Source organism: Gobius niger (assembly GCF_951799975.1).
Source record: "Gobius niger genome assembly, chromosome: 18".
Classification (NCBI taxonomy): Eukaryota; Metazoa; Chordata; class Actinopteri; order Gobiiformes; family Gobiidae; genus Gobius; species Gobius niger.
In genome coordinates, this window is record NC_136869.1 from 26,458,841 (window position 1) to 26,482,155 (window position 23,315).

At 45.3% G+C, this 23,315-nt stretch overlaps 2 protein-coding genes across 3 annotated transcripts; one reads left to right on the forward strand and one right to left on the reverse strand.

Moving 5' to 3' along the window:
* Window positions 1–7,407: 7,407 nt before the first annotated feature.
* mtpap (mitochondrial poly(A) polymerase) lies at window positions 7,408–16,969 on the reverse strand (the record flags this gene model as incomplete). The annotated part of the gene is made up of 9 exons (XM_079576269.1): window positions 7,408–7,824; window positions 9,840–9,913; window positions 11,426–11,518; window positions 11,765–11,991; window positions 14,683–14,894; window positions 14,995–15,219; window positions 15,312–15,542; window positions 15,651–15,817; window positions 16,837–16,969. 9 exons carry the CDS (start codon window positions 16,967–16,969, stop codon window positions 7,534–7,536), a joined length of 1,653 nt encoding a protein of 550 aa, XP_079432395.1. The 3' UTR covers window positions 7,408–7,533.
* A 362-nt stretch (window positions 16,970–17,331) lies between these two features.
* lancl2 (LanC lantibiotic synthetase component C-like 2 (bacterial)) lies at window positions 17,332–21,170 on the forward strand. 2 transcript variants are annotated; one of them, XM_079575721.1, is made up of 10 exons: window positions 17,332–17,673; window positions 17,865–18,037; window positions 18,548–18,665; window positions 18,734–18,941; window positions 19,030–19,177; window positions 19,670–19,816; window positions 19,889–20,071; window positions 20,139–20,315; window positions 20,387–20,459; window positions 20,689–21,169. In XM_079575721.1, the coding sequence occupies exons 2-10, from the start codon at window positions 17,876–17,878 to the stop codon at window positions 20,763–20,765; spliced, it is 1,293 nt and encodes a 430-aa protein (XP_079431847.1). In that variant the 5' UTR covers window positions 17,332–17,673; window positions 17,865–17,875; the 3' UTR covers window positions 20,766–21,169. The 2 variants fall into 2 exon arrangements, with proteins under 2 accessions (XP_079431847.1, XP_079431848.1); XM_079575722.1 differs by lacking the exon at window positions 17,332–17,673 and having other exon boundaries at window positions 17,868–18,037; window positions 20,689–21,170.
* Window positions 21,171–23,315: the final 2,145 nt, after the last annotated feature.

A 23,315-nucleotide genomic window follows, 5' to 3' on the forward strand; every position in this document is an offset into this window, starting at 1 on the left:
GCTCCAATTACACACGAGCTCTTTTTCTCTAGGGTCTAGACCCTAGGGGTCTGAGGGGTTCATGAGGGTCTGAGGGGTTCATGAGGGTCAGAGGGGTTCATGAGGGTCAGAGGGGTCCGCCAGGGTCTGAGGGGTTCATGAGGGTCTGAGGGGTTCATGAGGGTCTGAGGGGTTCATGAGGGTCTGAGGGGTTCACGAGGGTCAGAGGGGTTCATAAGGGTCTGAGGGGTTCATGAGGGTCTGAGGGGTTCATGAGGGTCTGAGGGGTTCATGAGGGTCAGAGGGGTTCATGAGGGTCAGAGGGGTTCATGAGGGTCTGAGGGGTTCATGAGGGTCTGAGGGGTTCATGAGGGTCTGAGGGGTTCACGAGGGTCTGAGGGGTTCATGAGGGTCTGAGGTCATGAGGGTCTGAGGGGTTCATGAGGGTCAGAGGGGTTCATGAGGGTCAGAGGGGTTCATGAGGGTCAGAGGGGTTCATGAGGGTCAGAGGGGTTCATGAGGGTCAGAGGGGTTCATGAGGGTCTGAGGGGTTCATGAGGGTCAGAGGGGTTCATGAGGGTCATAGGCGTCCACCAGGGTCTGAGGGGTTCATGAGGGTCTGAGGGGGTCATGAGGGTCTGAGGGGTTCATGAGGGTCTGAGGGGTTCATGAGGGTCTGAGGGGTTCATGAGGGTCAGAGGGGTTCATGAGGGTCAGAGGGGTTCATGAGGGTCTGAGGGGTTCATGAGGGTCTGAGGGGTTCATGAGGGTCTGAGGGGTTCATGAGGGTCTGAGGGGTTCATGAGGGTCTGAGGGGTTCGAATTCGTGAGGGTCAGAGGGGTTCATGAGGGTCTGAGGGGTTCGAATTCGTGAGGGTCAGAGGGGTTCATGAGGGTCTTAGGGGTTCATGAGGGTCTGAGGGTCTGAGGGGTTCATGAGGGTCAGAGGGGTTCACGAGGGTCAGAGGGGTTCATGAGGGTCTGAGGGGTTCACGAGGGTCAGAGGGGTTCATGAGGGTCTGAGGTCATGAGGGTCTGAGGGGTTCATGAGGGTCAGAGGGGTTCATGAGGGTCAGAGGGGTTCATGAGGGTCAGAGGGGTCCGCCAGGGTCTGAGGGGTTCATAAGGGTGAGAGGGGCCCGCCAGGGTCTGAGGGGTTCATGAGGGTCTGAGGGGTTCATGAGGGTCTGAGGTCATGAGGGTCAGAGGGGTTCATGAGGGTCAGAGGGGTTCATGAGGGTCATAGGCGTCCACCAGGGTCTGAGGGGTTCATGAGGGTCAGAGGGGTCCGCCAGGGTCTGAGGGGTTCATAAGGGTGAGAGGGGCCCGCCAGGGTCTGAGGGGTTCATGAGGGTCTGAGGGCTTCATGAGGGTCTGAGGGGTTCATGAGGGTCTGAGGGGTTCATGAGGGTCGGAGGGGTTCGAATTCGTGAGGGTCAGAGGGGTCCGCCAGGGTCTGAGGGGCTCATGAGGGTCAGAGGGGTCCGCCAGGGTCTGAGGGGTTCATGAGGGTCAGAGGGGTCCGCCAGGGATTGAGGGGTTCATAAGGGTCAGAGGGGTCCGCCAGGGTCTGAGGGGTTCATTGGGGTCAGAGGTAGCCCGGCCTTAGCCATCCGTAAACTCCGGTCAATTATAATTTCCCTACATGTACGTTTGGGTCTGATCTCAGTGGCCGCGTTACATCGGTTGAATTTCAACCCACCAATCAGCGAGCGGGGGAGGCGGGGCTTGTAGGTGACGTCAAGCATTTGCGCCGCATTTGCTGGTTGTAGTTTGGCAATGGCGATGGATACGAAAGAAATGGAAGCTCTTCAATCCGTTCTGGCTCGGCTCCCAAATATCCAGAAAATAAAATTGAAGCCTTGGAATGTGCAAGGAATGTCCCCAAGAGCATAGCCGAGCTGCTTCACTCACTCGGGCGCAGTACATACGTCACGACCAAACACTAGCGAAAATCAGATCCAATCGTTTCAAAGTTTCAAAGGAGCTCCCACCTGAAACCAAACCAGGCTAGGTCAGAGGGGTTCATGATGGTCTGAGGGGTCCGCCAGGGTCAGAGGGGTTCATGGGGGTTCTCAGAAGGTCTGGTGGGTTCTCTGAGAGTCTGATGGGTTCATGAGGGTCTGATGGGTTCTCTGAGGGTCTGATGGGTTCATGAGGGTCTGATGGGTTAATGAGGGTCTGATGGGTTAATGAGGGTCTGATGGGTTCATGTGGGTCTGATGGGTTCTCCGAGGGTCTGGTGGGTTCTCTGAGAGTCTGATGGGTTCATGAGGGTCTGATGGGTTCATGAGGGTCTGATGGGTTCTCTGAGGGTCTGATGGGTTCTCCGAGGGTCTGATGGGTTAATGAGGGTCTGATGGGTTCATGTGGGTCTGATGGGTTCTCCGAGGGTCTGATGGGTTAATGAGGGTCTGATGGGTTCATGTGGGTCTGATGGGTTCATGAGGGTCTGATGGGTTAATGAGGGTCTGATGGGTTCTCTGAGGGTCTGATGGGTTAATGAGGGTCTGATGGGTTCTCTGAGGGTCTGATGGGTTAATGAGGGTCTGATGGGTTCATGTGGGTCTGATGGGTTCATGAGGGTCTGATGGGTTAATGAGGGTCTGATGGGTTCTCTGAGGGTCTGATGGGTTAATGAGGGTCTGATGGGTTCATGTGGGTCTGATGGGTTAATGAGGGTCTGATGGGTTCTCTGAGGGTCTGGTGGGTTAATGAGGGTCTGATGGGTTCTCTGAGGGTCTGGTGGGTTCTCTGAGAGTCTGATGGGTTCATGAGGGTCTGATGGGTTCTCTGAGGGTCTGATGGGTTAATGAGGGTCTGATGGGTTCTCCGAGGGTCTGATGGGTTCTCTGAGGTTCAGCGCGGTCTGTGAGGGTCCTAAGGCTTGATAGGGTTCTGATGGGTCCAGTGGCTCAAAATGGCAGCCTTTTGACCGTGAGGTTAACGTTAAAATCCCAGGTTGTGCAGGAATAAATTGCTGCCGTGTCCTTGGGCAAGACATTTCACCTTCCCTGCCTGAATGTAGTGTGTGAGTGATGGCACATTGGCAGCCTCACTTGCCTCAAAAATGAATAATGACTACCGCAATACAAGTGTTTGCCATTATTTTCTTCCTGTACATTTTATTTTGGCCGTCATTTGGAATCTCCCAGAAGTATGAATTTAAAAAGTGTTTCAAATATAGCATTAGCATAGATATAGCAACATACGAGTTTAATTCTAATCAATGACATTACAGTAATACGCTGAGTTTCCCTCACTGTATATTAGCCCTCTGAGTTCTGTTTCCAAGGCTCCCCTCTCTGCCTTCTCACGGCCGTGCCAATGCAGCGATTATCCCAGCAGAGTTTACCTCTAGAGCAGGGCTATAATTAGGATTATTTTAAGAATGTCCCAGAATCCAGCGGTTAGGGAGAGAATGTTGGGTGCAGCCCTGGACCCTGCTTCAGACTGAGTAAGGTGAACACAAAGCCACATTCCTGTCTCTGCTACAGGAAACCAATCTCCCTATTCCAATCAAACAAGTGGTGACTGCTGCACCATCAAAACACTGAGGGGGAGACGTCAGTTTGACTGGAACTGCTGCGTTTGACCAATGTGGCGGTAGAAATGTGGGGTAACACTTCGTCAGGAGTTGAGCAGATTCCAGGCTAACCAGGAGTCTTCACTATTTATACACACTGGCTGCCGCAACAATGTTCAAATCCCATTATTGTAGAGATGCTGCTTATTCTATACAACTCTAAAACCCTAAGCCGTTTGGCAAACTTTTGTCACATTTGAAAAGATGAAGGAGTTTATTGTTAACAATCCTTTTTTGCTTGCTAACTGCACTGAAATGGGACAAAGAATGATTGTCTCCGTAGGTCCCCTCTGCTTTCCACCATGCTAATTCCAAAACAATGCATTTAGGCCAAGGAGCTTATAAGGGGGGCGCTTAGTGGTTAGAGCGTGTTTCCACAGATCCAAATGTCGGTGGTTCGATTCCAGCCCGATGCTGAATAGTGGCTTACTGCAGCAGGGCACCAGACTTCACAATAACTTAACCAGACTTTTGACATTGCAATAATTCACACTCTATTGCCGCTATTGTTAGAACCGTAGACATCCACTTAGCCATGACTGAATGGAAATGATTACCTCACGTCGATGGGAGGCGGGATTTGCTTTTATGTCAAGAGCGAGCAAGTGAAAAAACAGTCCCCGGGCCTTTTGGCTTCTCCATCGAGTTTTTAGCAGGGACTTTCCATTGTCCGAGAGACTATGGTACAAAGTAACATAGCACAGCTGCGTTGTCAAAACACTACAAGGCATTCATTTTCGAAGCCGTTATCTTAAATGTGATTTTCTTGCACTTTAAACCTGGTCACTCCGTCACGACCCCTTCTCCTGCAGGCAGTCAGTAAAGAGGAGGATCCCCCTGAGATGAACAGGCTGCAGTGGGAGAGGCACACCCTAAACAGAAATATCAAACCAATTAGTTGCTTTTTGTACAAGTTTGACTGACGGCAGCTGAGCTTTTCTAAACTAAAAGTCCACTACCCCTTCTTTCTGGAAGTGGACACACCCGTTTGCTGTTCCACTGTGGGAATCGCGCCAGGGCCATTGCATTCCAGCTGATAAGAGCATGAGAACAGCGATAGCAAATGCAGGGAGGGGACTTCAGACGGGCCGCTTTGGAGTCGGACACACTTGTCAAACAACACTTAGTTCGCTTGGCGCTCAAGCGTAGGTGGTGGCATGACAGGAGCGAATGCGTATACCTCCATCACACTGTTATAAATAAGTGAAAGGCATTATGGGAGACGAGTCTAGAGCAGGGGTTCTCAACTGCTGGGTTGGGACCCAAAAGTGGGTCGCGGAACAATTTTGCCAGGTACATTTCTTTCAATATTTCCCTCCAATAAAAGGATAGAAACATCTGAATCTATAAAATGAACTGTTGTTTTGGTCATAATTTCAGCTTTAAATGATCATTAAATGTTTATCAATATTATTTGTGGGAGAAATACAGTTTTTTTATGTAACGTAAGATGCTATCTGCGGACTATGGTGGGTCCTGACTGCGTCCCAATTGAAAACCACTGGTCTAGAAGGTCCCGGGTTTAATTCCTACATAGTTCCTTTCTGTGTGGAGTTTGCATGTTCTCCCCGTGTCCGTGTAGGTTTCCTCTGGTTTCCCCTACCACTAAAAACATGTACAATAGGTTAATCCTCCAGCAAGGTGTTTCTGACCATTAGCCTGGCTCCACATCTGGAGAGGTGTGACCCGATCGCCGGCCTCGCTGCTCCTACAGGTCGCCCCAGCGGCATCGAGGATGGGTCAAATGCAGAGGACGAATTTCCCTACAGGGATCAATAAAGTAAATCTTAGTTTACACTGATCTAGGATGTCAGCGAGAAGGACTCCCAGGCCAGGTAGGGCCGATCTGTGTGGTTTACTCAATTCATTGCATAGAGGAAGAGTGCAAAGAGTTTTCATGATGGCATCCGCGCAGTAAAGTGAAGATTACTGCGCGGATTTCGAACTACTCCTGGTATTATTACGCCTTACAATATAGTTCCCCCTTTTATCCGCTTAGAAAATCCACATTGTTAATTTCTGTGTAATTATACTTTGTAGTGTAACACTTCACGTAACCATATTTAAATAGGGAAAACGTGGAAGAGCTTGGTAGCTTCTATCTTGACCTGTTTTGGAGCTATAGAGGAGAGAGGAGAGAGGGAGAGGCTAAATGCTAACGCCGTCTGCGCTGTGTTTACGTGACTGAAGGCACGAGGGAAGACCAGACAGGTCCTAAAGAACTCGTCAAAGCTAAGGTAAGAACATATCTCAGTATGTAAAAACAGTGGCCTATTCCTTTAACTAAAGAAAGGAAGAGAGGAGAGATAGAAGCCATGTTTGTGGAGAAACAGAATCCTTCTCTCAATAGACATGGTGGCTTTAGGTATAACTTATCCCCTACTTAGTCTGTCCAAAGTGAGGGCACCCTGGTGATGATGTAATACTCCCAGATAGAAAGCAGAAATAAAAATAAAAAAAACACCCCCACAGCAGCTCACCCAACTCATTTATAACATGTTAGTGACCAGATCCATTACCCTGCTGTATTTATCCAACCGCACCACAAATCTGGAGATCAACAATAGAACAGTAGTTTGGCTCCCACAGTCCTGCCATCTCAGTCTCTATTCATAGTTTTAAAACACATGACTCCGAGTTCCACTGAAGGGCAAAGTGATCATATCAGGCTTTTGTTTTTTTTAACATAGGTAAAATGACAAATGCTGCATTAAAGCGGGGCTTTACATATCAACAAATCAGCTCCCACTTTGTGTTTCTGGGCCAATCTGGTGACATTCTGCAAAAGGTAAGGGCCGACTTGAGTCCAACTAGACCCGGTGATGACAGTATTAAGCATCTGCAGTAATGACAGTTAAAATCCCCCACATTAGCCCTTCCAACACACCACGTGTGGAAAGTATTAGCAGAGAATACATGGAAAATTCAAAAGCTAGTAGGGTTTCAAAATCAATACAACTTTTAGTATTGAGGCTGAATATTCATTTGAGCAGGTATTGATAGTCATTTCCTCTGCTGCATGTTTCAGACGCACACATGATCAGCCCCTCGTTCAGCTCCTCTCCCACAGCCGGTGTGCAGAGTATCCCAAAACTTAAACATTTTACTAAAACCACGGAGAAAGTTCTAAAAACTAAATGCATCCATTGTTGAAATGTAGGACGAGTGCTGCCAGGGCATGTTGAAAGGAGAAGGCGTTTTGATAAGACCTTCCTTTCATTCACATGTATCAGTTGGTATTGGATATTAAGGTGTTTTTTCTCTTTAAATTCTTAACAAAATGAAATGATATTAAGCCAACTGTATAGTTACATGTTTACTATTTGTATTTGACTCATGAATATATTAGGAGGCATTTTAAACATTGTTAGGTGCTTTGAATGAATGCTCATGATCGTCATGGGCCAAATCCAGTCAGTAAAAGGTTTATATAGTAGCTTATATCGCCTAACACAGTATAAACATGTGACTAAAAAATGAAAACATTTAATCAGAGACCTTTTATTACAGTGATTTTTGAAGAACCAAATGAACTCATATACCGTAGTGATTAATGTTCTGCAATGTATATCTTTAAAGGGGGGGGGGGTGATGGTGATGTGGCATGGGCTTACTTTTTTTTCCTTTACTGTAGAGTACACTTTCTTTGAGTTGTGAGGGCAACTTGAAAATGCATGTGACAGGTCACATTACCCCTGAAACCTTCAATTAGTATGACAGTGAAATATAAAGAGAAGTGGGAGTCACGGTACAGTCACCGGTGCTGTACCATACTGTACATAAGGGCAATAACTTGGAATTCTTTTTAACTTCCCAAAACTGCAGCTTCACTGGTGTAAATACTCACCCTTGGCATCATCCCCACAACGGTAATGGCCTATTACAGTGTAGTGCTGCCACCTGAGCCCCAGCGGCACGGTGCCTGATGCATGCCATTGCTTTAGAAAATACCTAGCGTGTCCTCCAGTTCACTTGTTCTGCACATTATTTTTGGTCCTTAGAGATTCCAGTAAGCCTTTGATCCGCTCGCTGGCCGGCTCCCTCTTCCTCTTCTTTCTGCCCCGGACTGCGGTGATGTGTGAGGGTAGGAGCAGGGTGGTGAGGTTACCCTCGCTCTGTAGTAACCAGGCGCTCTCCTGGCACAGGGAGACGAAGCGCTCCAGCTGCGAGCTGTTGACGTTCTTGCTGATGTTCAGGGAGGTCTCGAAGGGGTTCTGGATGTACAGAGGATGGAGCTCCGGCTTGTGCTCCTCTTTGCCCTGTCAGAGAGAGGGATATGTGGATTTTGTTTCAATCATTTATGGTTTTGAGCAATAGAAGCTCTTGATCAAGCTGAGAGTTAACCTGGCTAACACCAGGCTGCTGTGTGCGCTCGAATTATTTCGAACTGCACAACAGCCTGGGGACCATGGCCGAAATTTTCCGGTGGATTTGGGAACCAATCACAGAACGAGAAGGGATGGCAAGATGATGACGCTATTCGATATACGGAAGCTTGTAGTTTATTTACGGATAAAAAAAAAAAAGTTTATTTACGGATCCAACATGACAGCAGCAGACACAATGGTATTTTGCGATCAAGCTTTAGACCTTGTTCTAAATAATTTAGCTCAAAAGTTTACAGTGGGTGCGTCATACGTCATCTCATACGATGATACGATTGGCTGTGGCTTCTTTTTCGTATCGCCCAATAAACGAGTATGGACGATTGTAAACCACACCTCTCCTACGAGAAAATGAATTGGTGTCCCCAGACTAAATATCACTTGTGATTTTAGTCTGGTGTTAGCCAGGCTAGCTGAGAGTAGCTTTTTATAATAAAGTTGAGGGATATCAATTACGAGGTAAATTTGTCTCTACTTAATGTATATATATACAGTATGCAGCTAAAAGGTTTGTAGTGGCTGACAAAGCCTCCTGGGGTGATAGGTGAAAGTTGGGGTACCTGAAGTAAGTCTTTTTTGTGAGTAAACTTATTTTTGCCATCACAGAGTATGTTGTAAACAAAAAACAGACCTTGTTGCATTGTCTTCACCTCCTTTTTTTTGAGAGATGGAACATAGAAGCAGAATCTAAATGAGTGCAATAGTGGTCCCCCCTCCTTCTCTTTGCCATCACTCAAAGCTGTAAATGGGTGTGAACCGTACATATAATTAACTTGCTCAAACAATTTGGATGAGCAGGAGGGATTGTGAGAGCTAGAAAGGAGTTTGGGCCAAATATAAAAATGTGACAGTTAAAACAGGACCCCAGCTTTAATCGTTTTCTTTAAACCGAGCAAGAATGAGATGATCATTTTGTACTTTTGGTGAAAAACTACTTTGGGGTGTGACCTCCCACAAACATTCACTTTCAGTTTACTCCATCCGCATGTCCTCAAGCGGCGCCAATTTAGCCTTAAAGGGACTAGACGGAATTTTAAAAATGTTAAATGATGTATTTTTCACACCCAACATGCTCCAGCAATGTCTTAATGTGTAGAGTTAGCCCAGACCTACAAATTCAAGCACTGTCACTCAAAAAGTCTCCACAAGCTTAACATAGACGACCTGAGGTGTACGACCTGAGGTGGCGAGTAAAAAATGACAACTTCCATCCCTTTAAGCTTTTAAAATTTTGGAAAAAAAAAATCAATTCTCATACACCTTCCACAGCCAAGCAATTAATCGTAAAATAATATGTAGATGAATCGATTGCCAAAATAATTGTTAGTTGCCTCCCTATCCAAAACAACCTAGTACAGATGACAGGCTTAACATTTTTTTTTTCTAACAAGGTTAGTCTTGGAAAAGTTGAAATGTAAATATAGTGATTTTTAATTTGCTTAACGACTATTTGGGAAGAGACATTCAGCAAATTGTCGGAGATGAGACTCGACCTCACAATGCTAAAAAACCGAACCGTTTACTTTCACATGTGCAGCAGCTTTAACCACTAATGAATAAACCTTATTTATTGTTTGGCTGCAAAGCTCTTTAGAAATGCAATTGTCCAAGATGTGCACACAAATGAAGTTGCGTCCTACTACTAATAATACTTTCATGCCAAATCTGTATTACTAGATCAAGAAACTAAATATAGAACATTATTATTATGAAAGAAATAAGTGATCATGACATTTACGAGATGAATTACAGCTCAAACTAACAGCACTGTGTCTGTAAGTGGATGTGCAGTGCCATCTACAGGGAGAAATTCAACATTGTAGCTACATCTTGTGCCCTGCTAATCCGGTTAACACGCTCCCCCTCACAGTTACACCATGTTTCCGTACCTTTCTGAAGTTAATCGACATTCTGTTGAAGATGAAGCTGCTGTAGAACTCAAAGAACTCGCCCAGCAGTTTATCTGAAACAACACAGAGTACTTTATACACCACGTTTCAGATTATTATGCAAATGACATTTTTTCTAAGATTTTCTAAATCATCAACTCAACTGAGAGTCAGCATCATTTTCCAGTCTTTAACTGTTAGAGAATCATTTGAGTGTGATTGAAAAAACCTCCCAGCGATAACAGTTTTTTTTTCATGAATAAATATAGTAAAAAAAAATCTACTGTTCCAAATTATTATGCAACTCATAGTTTCAATACATTATAAAGCTTGTAATTAACTGAAAATGGTCATGTGTTGAATTTGCAGCATGAGGAGGTCAAAAGCTATTTCAATCAAAAGCAGGTCAAGTTATATTTGAACATAGGCGCCCTTCTTTGATAGCAGCTTCAAAATTCTTAAATCCATTAAACTTGTGAGTTTTTGGAGAGTTTCTGCTTGGATTTATTTGCAGGATGTCAGAATAGCCTCCCAGAGCTGCTGTTTGGATGAAAACTGCCTCCCACCCTCATAGATGTTTTTTCTTGTTGAGGCTCCAAAGGTTCTCAATAGGGTTGAGGTCAGGGGAGGAGGGGGTCCACATCATGAGTTTCTCTCCTTTTATGCCCATAGCAGCCAGTGATGCAGAGGTATTCTTTACAGCAGGACATGGTGCGTTGTCCTGCATGAAGATGATTTTGTTCGGGAGCCTAAAGGTGCCGACCAGCTCTCTCCCCATGATTCTGGCCCAAAACATGACTCCGCCCCCTCCTTACTGACGTCACAGCCTTGTTGAGACATGGTGGCCATTCACCAACTATCCACTACTCCATCCTTCTGACCATCCAGGATTACACGGCACTGAGTGAACAAGACTGTTTGAAAATGAGTCCTCATGTATTTCTGAGCCACTGCAGCCGTTTCTGTTCATCAGCTTCAATGAACAGTTTAGGGGAGGCCGGATAGAAGGTTTATGCACAACTGCAGCCTCTGGAGGGTCCTACACCTTGATGTTCGGGAGACTCCAGAGGCATCAGCAGCGTCAAATACATGTTTGCTGCTTTGTAGCAGCTGTTCTCTTAATCTGATGTGTTTGTCTGGCAGAAACCGTCCTCATTGTGCCTTTATCTGCACAAACCCATGGGTGCTCTGAATCAGCCACAAATCTCTTAACAGTACGATGATTACACTTCATCTTTCATAAATTATCGAGGGTTTTCATACCTAGACCAAGACATTCAACTATTTCTCGCTTTTCATCAACAGAGAGATCCTTTTTCTTTCCCTTATTGCTTAAAAATGGTGGTCTGCTTAATACCGTCCTTTTTCACTAGTTCTCCCTTAACTGGGCTTAACCTGACAACTAATCATCCCAGGTCTCTGAGATTGATGTCAGTGATTCAAAGAGCCCTGACACACTATACCATCCATGAGTTTCATTGAAAAACTTTCTACCTTTTTGACACAGAAATATAATTTGCACAGTAATTTGGAACGCAGTGTAGGTCTGCACACAGTACTACAGAGGTGCAGGTACTGAAGCCCACCTAATGTCTCCGTGTTCGTCTCCAAACTGATCTTGTGGAAGTCACTGGTGAAGGTGCAGTCGTTCCCATCAAACACGCACTTCTCCGAGGGTTCTGGAGGCACAGCAGGTAACAGGGGCTCGTGATATTTGAATTATAAAGACTTTTTGTAAACAGCGGAGTGGAAATATACATAAAATCATATTGTGTCAGGGTTTCAAATTGTAGCTAGATTTTTGAACAATTATTCAAATTGGCATGAACAAAGCAAAGCACTTTTTGTTTGTTCTGTAGATCCTCCTAAACATTTTTTTCCAGATGATGTGTGGTTCTAAAAATGGCTTGGCATGCACAGCCTACCTGCCAGCTCTTTGAGCTGGTCGAGTGTGGGCAGGATGGGTGGGTTCCTCCTCTGCAGGAAGAAGAGAACCATGATGGTCAGGGAGAAGTTGGTGATCCAGGCCCCGGGGATAGAGCTGGTGACTCCGTGAGCGCGGGCCCAGCAGCGGACAGTGAAGACCAGGAGCCGCACCCGCGCATCCAGCTCTCCGTACAGGTACAGCAGCTCAGTGCTGCGCATGGCCACCCTGAGGAACACAGCAAACACTGCATTTTTATACTGTAATGGTAGAGTATGTTATTACTCATTTATGTCTCCAAATATGATGTTTGGATAGAATACTGATATGACAGCACTGATAGTACAATTTACAATGTTGACTTCACCATAAACCTTAAAGGGACTATACGGAGTATTTTCATCCCCTACATGTTCCAGCCGGGTCCTAATGTGTAGAATGAGCTCAGACCTGTTCAATACAACTGCCTCTAAAATCCTGACAATGTCACTCAAAAAGGTGTTAATTCGGGTTCAAAGTGCCGTCATGCAGGAGCTTAATATAGAAGCTGCAGTTACGCGTAAGACCTGAGGTGGCAGTAGTGAGCATAAAATGGCTAACTTGCATCTAGCCCCTTTAAGTTAATCAAGCTTGAATTATTAGTGCAGGCATTTCGTAGTTAGACCGAGAACAGTCACTTTTGTTTCTTGCTTTTGTATGAAAACTTACAGAAAGAAGCCCATTGTTTGTGTCCATTATAAGAGTTCAAACAGTGGTTTGTAAGTTGCATCAGTCTGTGTTAATAAGCTGCTGTGAAATGTAGAAGCTCTTCCTTGTCAATGATGCTAATCGTAAGGTGATACTGCTAATTGTATGGTTAATAATGTAATTGCAATAGGATAAAGGGTGATTCATAAACAGATACATGCATATAGCTGTGTATATTCTCTTATTACAGTGGACACAGACTGGGGTCCTGCAGGCGACAGGTTATAGATTTATTACGTAGCTTGATCCTAGACAGCACTTGTGTGTTTGTGCCTGGGTATGACAGTCATTTTACACAATACAGTCTGTTGCGCTTTGTAATTAGAATCCTCAGGAATGAATAATGTAAGATCTATAATGTTAATCTAATGTCAACCATAACAACGTGAGCTGTGGTTAATACTGTGATTAGTATTACTAATGTATGCAGAATACATGTCATTTTCCTTAATAGATGCCATTGTGTTGAACCATAGTGAAATGTAAATGTTTAGTATACAGATAGTGGGGAAAGTGGCCGTGCACATGAACTTTCTTTGTTCAGCCTAATCCTTTTCAGCATCTGTAACTGTTTAAAGTGACCTGCATAAAGTGAAGAAAAAGAAATTCATATGCTCAAATAAACCAAAACTAAAAGAAGAAGAAGTCGTAAATAAACCTCAGAGACTAAACTCTGCCGATTCCGTACGCCCTGTCCACATTAACTGAGGGTAGTCAGTCTGTAATGAAAATTCAGGGCTGCTCACACCTGCTGCAGAGTAACACAGAGGGCAAGTGGACGGCCTCGTCACTCCTGGGTGACAGGCTCGATGATGCACCATCTGGGAGGACAGCTGGGCCTGAGAGGTGAGTGTCACCCACCAGGAGAGCACTCAACAACCATTTTGAAAAGTTACTCACACCAAAATGATACTGTTTTCTAGAAGAGGGCCAACTGTGATTGCATGAATTGCAGAGTTTAATATCGACTTGGAACTGGAAAAAACAAAGGTCTGTAGCCGTTCCTGTGGTAGTAACAGGACTTGGTCTGAAGTAGACTTTGAATGGATGAAATGCAAAACTATTAAATGGTAAATTGCACTGGAATGGAAAGCATGTGTTTATTTATTTTTAAATATTCATTAATCAGACCATTGCTACTTTTTATACTCTGAAGAGGACGTCCATCAGGTTGTCTTCGACCACTGGTGACCTGACTGACTAGGCTCCATCTCGTCATGTCTCTAGGACTGGGTACCGTAAATTTTGATACCGGTGCTTTACCGATACTTGGTTTATGATACCGATACCTGAACAATTTTTCAATACCTATACTCGTCATCTAGAACCAGAAAACAGAACAATAATGTTAATTTATTCCATAAAAGACCATTTATTTGAAATTTGTATTATTTCTTTGAGCTAAAACGAAAAAGTAACTTCCTTTAATGCTGTCCCTGCACCAACAGCATCAAAACTTGGATCTGATCTTTTATTTTTTTGATACCGGCAGTACCTCAACTTTTTTTCGATACTGTTTAACGATGCCCAGCCGTACATGTCTCTTTACTACAAGACAGTTCTTCAGAGTCATTCCAGTCTTTCCATCACATTGTCCAGTCTTGTTTTAAGTCTTCCTCTGCCTCTCTTTCCCTCCATATCCCCTGTATGATGACTATCTGTCACGTTATCTGCTCACTTGTCTGTTCCTCTCTGTTGTTATGTGAGATATATGAGATGGTTTTGTATTTCGCCGCTCCGCCACGTGCTTTTGTTTACTTCTCAGCCTAGTTAAGCTGCGTGGTAGATCGTGGTTGAAAATATCAGCGTTTACAACACAACCACCGCAAAGGACTGCTGCTTTTTCCTCTTTTAGCAATGCGTTAGCCGCAGCGCTAATCACTCCATTCCCTCGCTGCTATGCACTGATCACAGAAACTCCCTCACCTCCGGATTCTGATTCCACAGAGATGAGGGTAAGCAGTGCTGCTTGTAATGAGTAAAGAGTCGTTTGTGGCTCAGTTTAGGAGGCTTATGTTTGGGAATGTTTTGGATAAAGATAAGAACTAATCTCACAACCACTGACTAAAACACTATAGTAAGAAATTATTTAGTCAGTAATCAGTATATCAGTATAAGATTATTGTCGATTATGTAAATGGGTAAGTGGACTATATTGGGACAAACTACTACCTGTTGCTGGCGGTGAGGTCGCACTGGAAGCCCGAGGGTTGGTGTGCAAAGCGGACCAGGGGACAGCGAGCATTGAGGATCTTCTGCACCCCGACACAGCCGGGCCCAAACTGGTCCAAACACTCGGCGATGACAGACAGGACGCTCTGAGTGACCGCCCGCTCCGAGCTAGCCCTCTTCACCTGGTACTCTATATACATGCCGGACCTGAGCTGCGGACAAACGCAGGCTTGCTTTGTTGTTTCCAATACCAAAAATATCTCCTCTACTTCCAGTGAACAGTTGGAAGAAAACACGATCTTAAGCGATTACCATGTTTGCGTTGCCTTCACCGGTGCCATCCAGGTCCAGAATCATGTCCAGGTCACTGCCCAGTTTCCCAAATCCGTTAACGGAGGAGCCAAACGGTTTGATGGAGCATTCGGGGAAGTAGGCTGCTGCGATGTCATTGAGCAGAGAGCAGACCAGGAAGCGCAGGCGAGTGTTCTCATCTGTCAGTGATTGGGCTTCTGTTAAGGACACGATCTGCTGCTCTACCTGGGTCAACAAAAACACAGTGAGTGGACATGTCTGACCATCTGGGCCACATTTTTGATCACGCCATGCTGCCAACTATTATTGTCAATTACACTGGTGCACGAGGACAGCTGCTGGATGAGCTCGTTCATGGACACGGTTTTCTGCGGTTGGCACTGGGGGGCGCTCTGTTTGTCTGTGTCTACGGTGTCGGCGTTTCGCAGGGACAGCAGTCGGGACCTCAAAGGCACCACGGACTCGTGACTGATTCTGGGGATAGCTGCGCTTTCAAGTAAAGACCGCACCCCGTCCTGGTTGGAGAACTCCACCACTGCGTAGGTGCCCTGGGAGAAGAGTGGTCGTAAAACACGTCATAGATATGTAGTCCCTTTCATTTGTAATGTCGAACCACACAACTCCACACAAATGATGTCATTATAAGCACTACTTACAAAGCTTTCGTAGAAAAAGCATTTGTTGATGTTTCCGTGTCTGGATAAATACTTGAGGAACTTGTTCTCATTGGTTTTGGGGTGACAGCTGACCAGGACTGACCTCTCAGCCTGTGCCTGTCGCTCTGCTCGGAGATCTTGTAAAGACTTTGGCACATTCTTCTTCTCTGAAAGCGGAAGAAGTGTTTTTTTGTTGTTGTCCAAACATAGATTGGCCACACGTAATGTTAATCTTTAACTTACTTAATAGGGTTGGTCAGACAATTGTTATTACTACAAATGGGTGTGTCACAACCAAGCACATTTTCTCCAGTTCAGCTTAACCCAAATCCATAAGGTAACAGCCGATAGGCCAGTGTAACTCATGTGCCTCATTTGAAAGCTAAGACCTACAAAACTCCTCTAATTTTCCTCGGGTCGTTTTTCTTTTGCGTTTTCATCTTATTTATGTCTAATTTTTGTTGCTACTTTGACACTTTTTTCAAGAAGCATTTAGATTTGAGTAAGGCCTAACTGGAGAAAATGTGCTTGGTGCAGGTGGGGGTTAAGACTTTAACACATATGCATCATTAAAAACAATTGTATGCATTTAAGTTCAACTAAACACCTACGATTAGGTGTCGGATTGTCCGTTCAAAGGTTTGGACTGGTCTGTTAGTTAGCTGAAGGTCCTACACCTGATTATGATTATTATTACAAGCACTGACAGAGGAAGACACTAATTAAAATGTGTTAATTGTGGTCCAAACTCATTCCTTATTTTATAAACATATATTTGTACCATCCCAATTCTTCATAGGGACCAGTTTATGAGCACTTTTCTCAACTTGCAGGGTCACTTTGACAGAAATGCCAGAAAACTGTGCTGCAAGTTCATGAAATTAATACTTTATATCTAAATGGACAGAGTTTTACCCATAAATGTCTACAATATACAATGTCTACAGTCGTTCCATTCCTAGAATCTAAATCAGGTACAGTGGCTTTAATCATAAATGCTGTTATAAATATACAGTAGGCATAAATAAAGGCGCAAAAATAAAACAAAACAAAACAAAACAATACAAAACAACATAACCAGAAAATATACCAGGCACTGGCACCACCTTCACGATAAGCTGCTAATGTTCACATGTCCAGTGTTGTGTTATATGAGCCCCCCCTGACACTCTCACACTCCCCACACCTGTGTCGCCCTCAGCCCGCGTGACTCCCGCTCCAGGCCTGGTCGAGAACAGCGCCGCGAGCCTCTGGGCACAGCTCACAGGACATCTTCTGTCTCTCACATTGAAGCAGCGCACCGTCACGGACGCCGCCATTGTTGTTGTATATGCCGAGGTGCGCATGCGCAGTTCGGTCTTCCACAGGCGCTGTGCTGCCACACCTGGTGGGAAAGACTCATTACATCAAAGATATGTAAACCTAGAAATAAACATAATAACAAAGACACACATTACTTATATACAGGCATAAAGGTCCAGTAGATGTTCTATGGCAGCCTTAGTCATCATGAAGAGGTAGAAATGTAGAGAAAATAAAAAAATAATTCGCTTAGAATTAAACCTAGATTACGCAACGCACAAGCTGGCCAAAAATGTTATTCTAAGAAATGTTCTTTGTGTCGTTAACTCTGACTCCAGCTCCACCTCGTCCTCGTCTGTTCTGACTGTAAAGAAGGGCATTGCTCGGGGCTGTGTGCATCCCAGTGCACAGGCGCACCAGTCGGTGCCATCTGTCCGCGCGCAAGGACCGCACAGTGACAGGGGGCCGTGTACAGCGGTGCCTCTGATTGGAGAAAACACTGGGATTTGCCGAGCAGCAGCAGCAGCAGCAGCAGCAGTTGTGATGAGAAGGATGGAGACACCAGGAGCGGTCACAGCACGCGCAGATGCCACTTCTGACTGGGAACAGTGACTGGGAGGACATCGGCACACGACCGGAGCACTGCGGGGCTGAGCCCACAACCCCTGCCCTGCCAGCTGCCCCGCACCGGAGAACCAGCGATCTGCGCCTTGCCCTTTAGGTAAGTCAGCAGTATTTCATTGATGTCAGTCCACCTGTTGTATGTTTAGTGTGGTCCACATGACCACACTGTTCACTGTCCTCCATCACTGCCTTTTTCATATACATGTATCTAATGTAAACGTCAGGGAACAGCATATTGGAGGCCGCCTTGCTCTGACGGATTCTCCGGTGTGTTTTGTCCCCTCGCAGCCGCCGTGGGGATGGGAGAGAACATGTCCAAGCGCATGAAGCTGCTGTCCTCAGACTCAGAGATGGAGGAGCGTCTTTTTCCAAACCCTTTCCCCGACTGGGACCAAGGCACAGCCAGCTCGCCCTCCGAGGCAGACGCAGAGCCTCCGGAGCCCATTGACGCAGATGGAAAGGTAATGAAGCGCAGTCAGCTGGGCATGTGTTGGAGAAAGTGCAGCTAAGCTAACTTTAGCTGGATCTCATTTAGCTCCAGAGCAGTCACTTTGACAGGCCCTGACAGCTCGTTTGGTGGGATTTATGATCGTGTTTCTAGAACAACAGGGGCTGTTCTTTATGCAGTGCTTGAGCTTTTTACCAGGATCAAAGGAGCACATTTGATACAGTTTGTTTGGAGTCATTTGGTAAATAGATTATGGGAAACACTCCCCAGGGACAACTTACATATTTTCTGTGGATTTTTAGATTTTTAGACCAGCTGGTGTTGGTAACAATCTATAAACAAACCCAACTGACCAGTCCTGTTCGAACCATAATGTTGCAAAGTCCATAAACTATTATAGCTTCACAAATGCTTTGACATGTACTTGTTTTGCAGGTTAGTAGCATGATCGGATTGATCTGTCACTAGATTCCACATTTACAGATGCTGTTTTGAACATGTTTGATTGCATGTCCTTATTAAGGTGAGCTCATCGTTCCAGAGGAAGGTGCAGAGTAAGATAAAGGACCTTCTTCAGCAGATGGAGGAGGGTCTGAAGACCGCTGACCCTCACGACTTCTCAGCCTACACAGGATGGATAGGTGAATCACCTGCCGTCTTCTTCTTCTTCTCTGGAGAAATGTCTCATGCCTTGTCTTTTCTTCTGCAGGTATTGCCTTATTGTACCTGCAGCTGCACAGAGTGTCCGGGGAGGCCTCTGACCTGCAGAGGGCGCTGGACTATGTGAAGAGGAGTATGAGGATTCTGAATGGGCGTAAAGTGACCTTTCTTTGTGGAGACGCGGGGCCTCTGGCAGTGGGCGCTGTGGTGCACCACAAACTGGGCAACAGCGCCGAGAGCAAAGACTGCCTGACCCGGTGAGTCACACTCTGCAGACTTGTGCAGCTTTGTCTATTACTTCCATGTGATTAGACATTAGTAAACGTGTTTGTATGCTGTGTGCAGCCTGCTGCAGCTGCAGGCTTCAGTCCTCAGCCCTGATGGAGACATGCCCGACGAGATCCTGTACGGCCGCTCTGGGTACCTCTTCGCTCTGCTCTATGTGTGCAGAGAGATTGGCCCTGAGGCTGTGGATGAGGCCTCTATCTCACAGGTGACCTCACTGTTTAGTCATTCATTTGACCCTGCACATTAGGCTCCTGAATCAGCTCTGGTTTGTAGCAATGACATGACTAAGCACCAGCATCATGCAGGGTCCTATGCACTCATTAAATGGCCTCTTCCAGTGTTTGCCATCCAGACAGAGGCTGATGGTTCCAAAATGTAGAACAAAGAGGTACAGGGACAGTTTTATCCCAGCAGCAGATGTTCTTCATAATGACATGTCGCGCCGTCATTAAGGGCAGCTCGTACTCTGCATTTAGTACTCACTTATTTATATGTCATTTTTTACTTGTATTGGTTACAGTAGTTGTTGAATGTACGTGTGTTTGTATGAGATGCCTACATGCCACTGTCATCTAATTTACCTACGGGTACTAATAAAGACAACCTGAACCTGAACCTGAACCTGAACCTGATGACATTGCAGATAAATGTTCCTGCATTATTGTTCCTACATGACAAGCTGAAATGTGTATTACAGGTGGTCACAATAATCATGGAGTCAGGAAAGAGTTACTCTGCCGAACAGAAGAAGTCTGAACGCTGCCCCCTACTGTACGAATGGCACAAAAAGCAGTATGTCGGTGCAGCCCATGGCCTGGCGGGGATCTACTACATGCTCCTGCAGGTTAGGCTTTCTCTGTTAACTGTACTGCAGACACAGCGGGTCTTAACTGTTCTGTATGTGTGTGTGTCACAGCCCGGGGCCAAAGTCCACCCCGACATGTTGGCCGAACTGGTTCGACCCAGTATCGACTACATCCGCCATAAAAGGTTCCGCTCGGGAAACTTCCCCTCTTCTCTGAGCAATGAGTCTGACCGGCTGGTGCACTGGTGCCACGGGGCTCCGGGGGTCATCCACATGCTCCTCATGGCACACAAGGCATGTGTGTTGCTGTTAATCCCTTTGATCCCTATGACCATACTGAGCCAATGTGTCTGCCACACAGGTGTTTAAAGAGGAGAAGTACTTGAAAGAAGCTTCAGACTGTGCTGAAGTCATCTGGCAGCGTGGCCTGCTGCGGAAAGGCTACGGCATCTGCCACGGCACCGCGGGCAACGGCTACGCCTTCCTCTCCATGTACAAAGCCACCCGCGACCAGAAGTACCTGTACCGGGCCTGCAAGGTCTGTCTGCCCTGTGTGCCCTGTTCAGTCAGTGTGAGCTCCGATTTGCCCTAACACAGTGTTCTGTGCAGTTTGCTGAGTGGTGTTTGGACTATGGCACCCATGGCTGCCGAATCCCAGACCGACCATACTCTCTGTTTGAAGGTATTGGTCAGATCAAAGGTCATTGTGGTTTCAGAACAGAATACACATTCATTGAGCAGCAAAAGCATTCAGAATGTAGTCGTCTTTACCAAGTTATAAATTCAATAAACTGACTTGACATCACACTACCACACGCCGTAATCAAGAATAAGAATTAAAATGAACCATTTCTGTTTGGCATGTGAACATTATGTCAGCTCAAGCTAAAGCAGGGTCTGTGTGGTTTCAGGAATGGCCGGGACCATCCACTACTTGTCCGAGATGGCAAACCCCGAAGCTTCCTGTTTCCCCGCCTTCGAGCTCTGATACGAACAGCTTCAGAGACAAAAGGACTCATCAGCGGCCCTCGTGCCCGCTGCATCCTTCAGCCTGGACCCTGGTGTGGACTGAACCAGAGGGGACTGTTTTTTGTGTGTGTCGTCAGAGCATGCTCGGTGTAACTGGTTGTCCTACTGTTCTTCAGCTCCGCTCCCTCCTCACCACGAAGAGAACACTTGAGCGGCTTGCACAGTTCAGTCCACGCTTCGCCTGTCCCGCTTGTCTTCACTGCCATGGCACTGCCCTCCTCGCTTTAAAGGCATTATTCGTCGTGTGCCTGTTTACCGCTCAGAAAGTTGACTCAACAATAGGTGTGTAAACGCGTCTGGTACAGTCACGTTTTCATTTGTTCTAAGAGGTGACGTCGTTTCACTGGATATCCTGGAGTTTGAGATGAGTTTGGTTTACGGTACCGATACCTGAACGATACCTATGCTGAAATGTTTGTCATCTAGAACCAGACAACAGAACAATAATGTGAGGAAGCTCTGAAAATCTTGATTTGAGCTGAAAAAAAACCCCAAGTCACTTCCTTTAATTCTGTCCCTGGACCAACAGCATCAAAACTTGGATCTAAATAGAGAAGATTTTTTTTTCGTGTCTTGATTCATGTCGATACCGGTTGGACCGATACCTTTTTTCCGATACCACACTGGTATCATGTAACGGTGCCAGCCCTACTGTTGTGTTCCCTCGTATTAAGGAAAGGCCTCCAGCGTAAAAGCTGCCAAAATGACATAAGGTAGAAGCTTAAAAAAGAGGAAGAAGATTAGAAAATGAACATCCTCGACTTGACTCTTTTGTTGCCACATGTTTTGCATCCCAGTGATTCAAACCTTTTTTTTTTTAGCTTTTTTTTGTTGAAGGATGCAAAAGGATGAAACGTGGGTTCATTAAGTTTTCCGACCTCTTTAAAACATAAAGAATGAATCATGATATTGTTCCTTAGGTAAATCTGAAAACAAAACAAAGGATTTATTCAGGTTATAGAACAAATCCAGGCCAGTTCAATTGCTCTCAATCATAGTTGTTGAACCTTCCCAAACTTGATGCCTATGATCAATTCCATTCCTTTTTCACGATAGAGAAGACACAGCCTTTATATGAACCTGAATTTTGCTGTTTCAAGAATAAAAAGTCCTCATTTGACCTTTTCTGAACGCATAGAGGGTATGAATGCTTCCTGAACCCACCATCTCGTCCCGTCTTACTCCCGTGCTCTTCTGGACTGGTATGTGCTGCTTTGGTGCTCCGTGTTGGCGTATACAGCGACTGTGCCGACAGCCCGTGAATGCACAGACCTACTGAATGTGAGTGCATGCCTCAGCCCTGCGCCCGCCCGTCTGTTTACAGTACGCTTCTGTCTTTATATGCAACCCAAGAATAAACGCTCCTGTGTGCTTCTTTGTATTTTGTGAGGAGTTTGTGCTTTCAGGGGAGCGCCGGATATATTTGAGAAGGTGTTTGAAGGAAAACCTTTACATTTTTCTCTTTTCAACATACAGTGCCTCTGGAAAGTACTAATACACCTTGAACTTTTGCACATTTTGTCATGTTTACAACCATAAACATAAAGATTTTATTTAGATTTTTTTTACTGAACGTTCACACACAAGTAACAGACAAGTGTGAAGTGAAAGCAAAATGATACATGATTCTGTTATTATTCAAAAAGTAGAGAAGTGAAAAGTGGGGCTTGCATAAGTATCATACAGCATTTTTCTGAGTGCCATTAAATTGCCTTTATAACATTCCTAATGACTGCAGAATGTTCACACCTTGCCCTAACCATTAAATAGAGGCACCTGTGTGTAATCTACTCTCAGTATAATTACAGCTGTTCTGTGAGGGCCTCAGAGCTATGCTGTGGGGCTGCTTTTCCTCAGTGGGGACTGGGAAGATTGTAAGAATAGTTGTGAATATGGATGAATACAGGGACATACAGGGACATTTTGGAGGAAAACCTGCTGGAGTCAGCAAGAGAACTGAGGCTGGGGCGGAGATTCACCTTCAGCAGGACAATGACCCTAAACACAAACAAAATCTACAATGGAATGTTTAAAAAAAACAAAACATATTAATGTGTTAGAATGGCCCAGTCAAAGTCCTGACCTAAATCCTATTGAAAATCTGTGGAAAGACCTGAAAACTGCTGTTCACAAACGCTCTCCTTCTGGCTCACTGTGGCTGTTGAAATGAGCCACAACATAATCTGACAGAGCTTGAGTTGTTTTGTAAAGAGGAATGGGCTAAAATGTCAGTCTCTACATGTGCTAATCTTGTAGAGTCAAACCCCAATAGATTTGCTGCTGTTGTTGCAGCAAAAGGGGGTTCACAAAGTATTCATTCATGCTGTATGAATACTTATTTTCGGTTTTCTATTTTTTGAAAAATAGCCGAATCATGTATCATTTTGCTTTCACTTCACAGTTGTCTGTTACTTGTGTGTGAACCTTTAGTAAAAAATTCAAACTAAAATCTTTATGTTTATGGTTGTAAACATGACAAAATGTGCAAAAGTTCAAGGTGTGTTAGTAC